Here is a 448-nt window from a genome sequence, read left to right as displayed (position 1 = left end):
AGGAAAAAAAAACGCTAGAATCCTCTGCCAATATCCTTTCTTACTCTCAGAAACAAAAAATGTTTCGAAGATGTATACTCTATACTTCTCGATAATTCGCCGTAATAGAGGTAATGGAAAACCAGGAAAACATAAAAGTCATAACAACAACTCTACCATTTGCAGAGCTGGCTACGATTCTCCCATGAAATACAAAAACCGTAGGAACGAAGTGTGGTTCGTGGTGGACCAGTAAGAACCGCTACAGACAGTGGTTCCACCCCGTCGATGGCAACCGGACGCGATGGTACTGCACTGGATATTCGTTGGCCGTCACTTACTAAATAGTTACATATGAAATTATGACCTTTTTTGCGTTTATAAAATTATGTTTGAGTTAATGTCCTGGATCGAAGAATAATGATAACAAATAATTAGTGATCTAAATAAATTGTGGTAAAAAATGTTT

General features: G+C 37.5%; 1 protein-coding gene across 1 annotated transcript in view; it reads left to right on the top strand.

The window, feature by feature from the left end:
• The window catches only part of LOC119590973 (heme-binding protein 2-like), a gene marked incomplete at its 5' end in the record, with an annotated part of 3,374 nt that extends 2,933 nt beyond the window's left edge, over positions 1-441 (top strand). The window contains 1 exon segment of the mRNA XM_037939706.1: positions 166-441. Coding sequence (XP_037795634.1) covers positions 166-235 — 70 coding nt within the window.
• Positions 442-448: the final 7 nt, after the last annotated feature.

The sequence above is a fragment of the Penaeus monodon genome, chromosome 28, assembly GCF_015228065.2.
Source record: "Penaeus monodon isolate SGIC_2016 chromosome 28, NSTDA_Pmon_1, whole genome shotgun sequence".
In the NCBI taxonomy this organism is placed as follows: Eukaryota; Metazoa; Arthropoda; class Malacostraca; order Decapoda; family Penaeidae; genus Penaeus; species Penaeus monodon.
The sequence above is the reverse complement of the archived record's forward strand: the minus strand, read 5'-3'. Positions and strand labels throughout refer to the sequence as shown.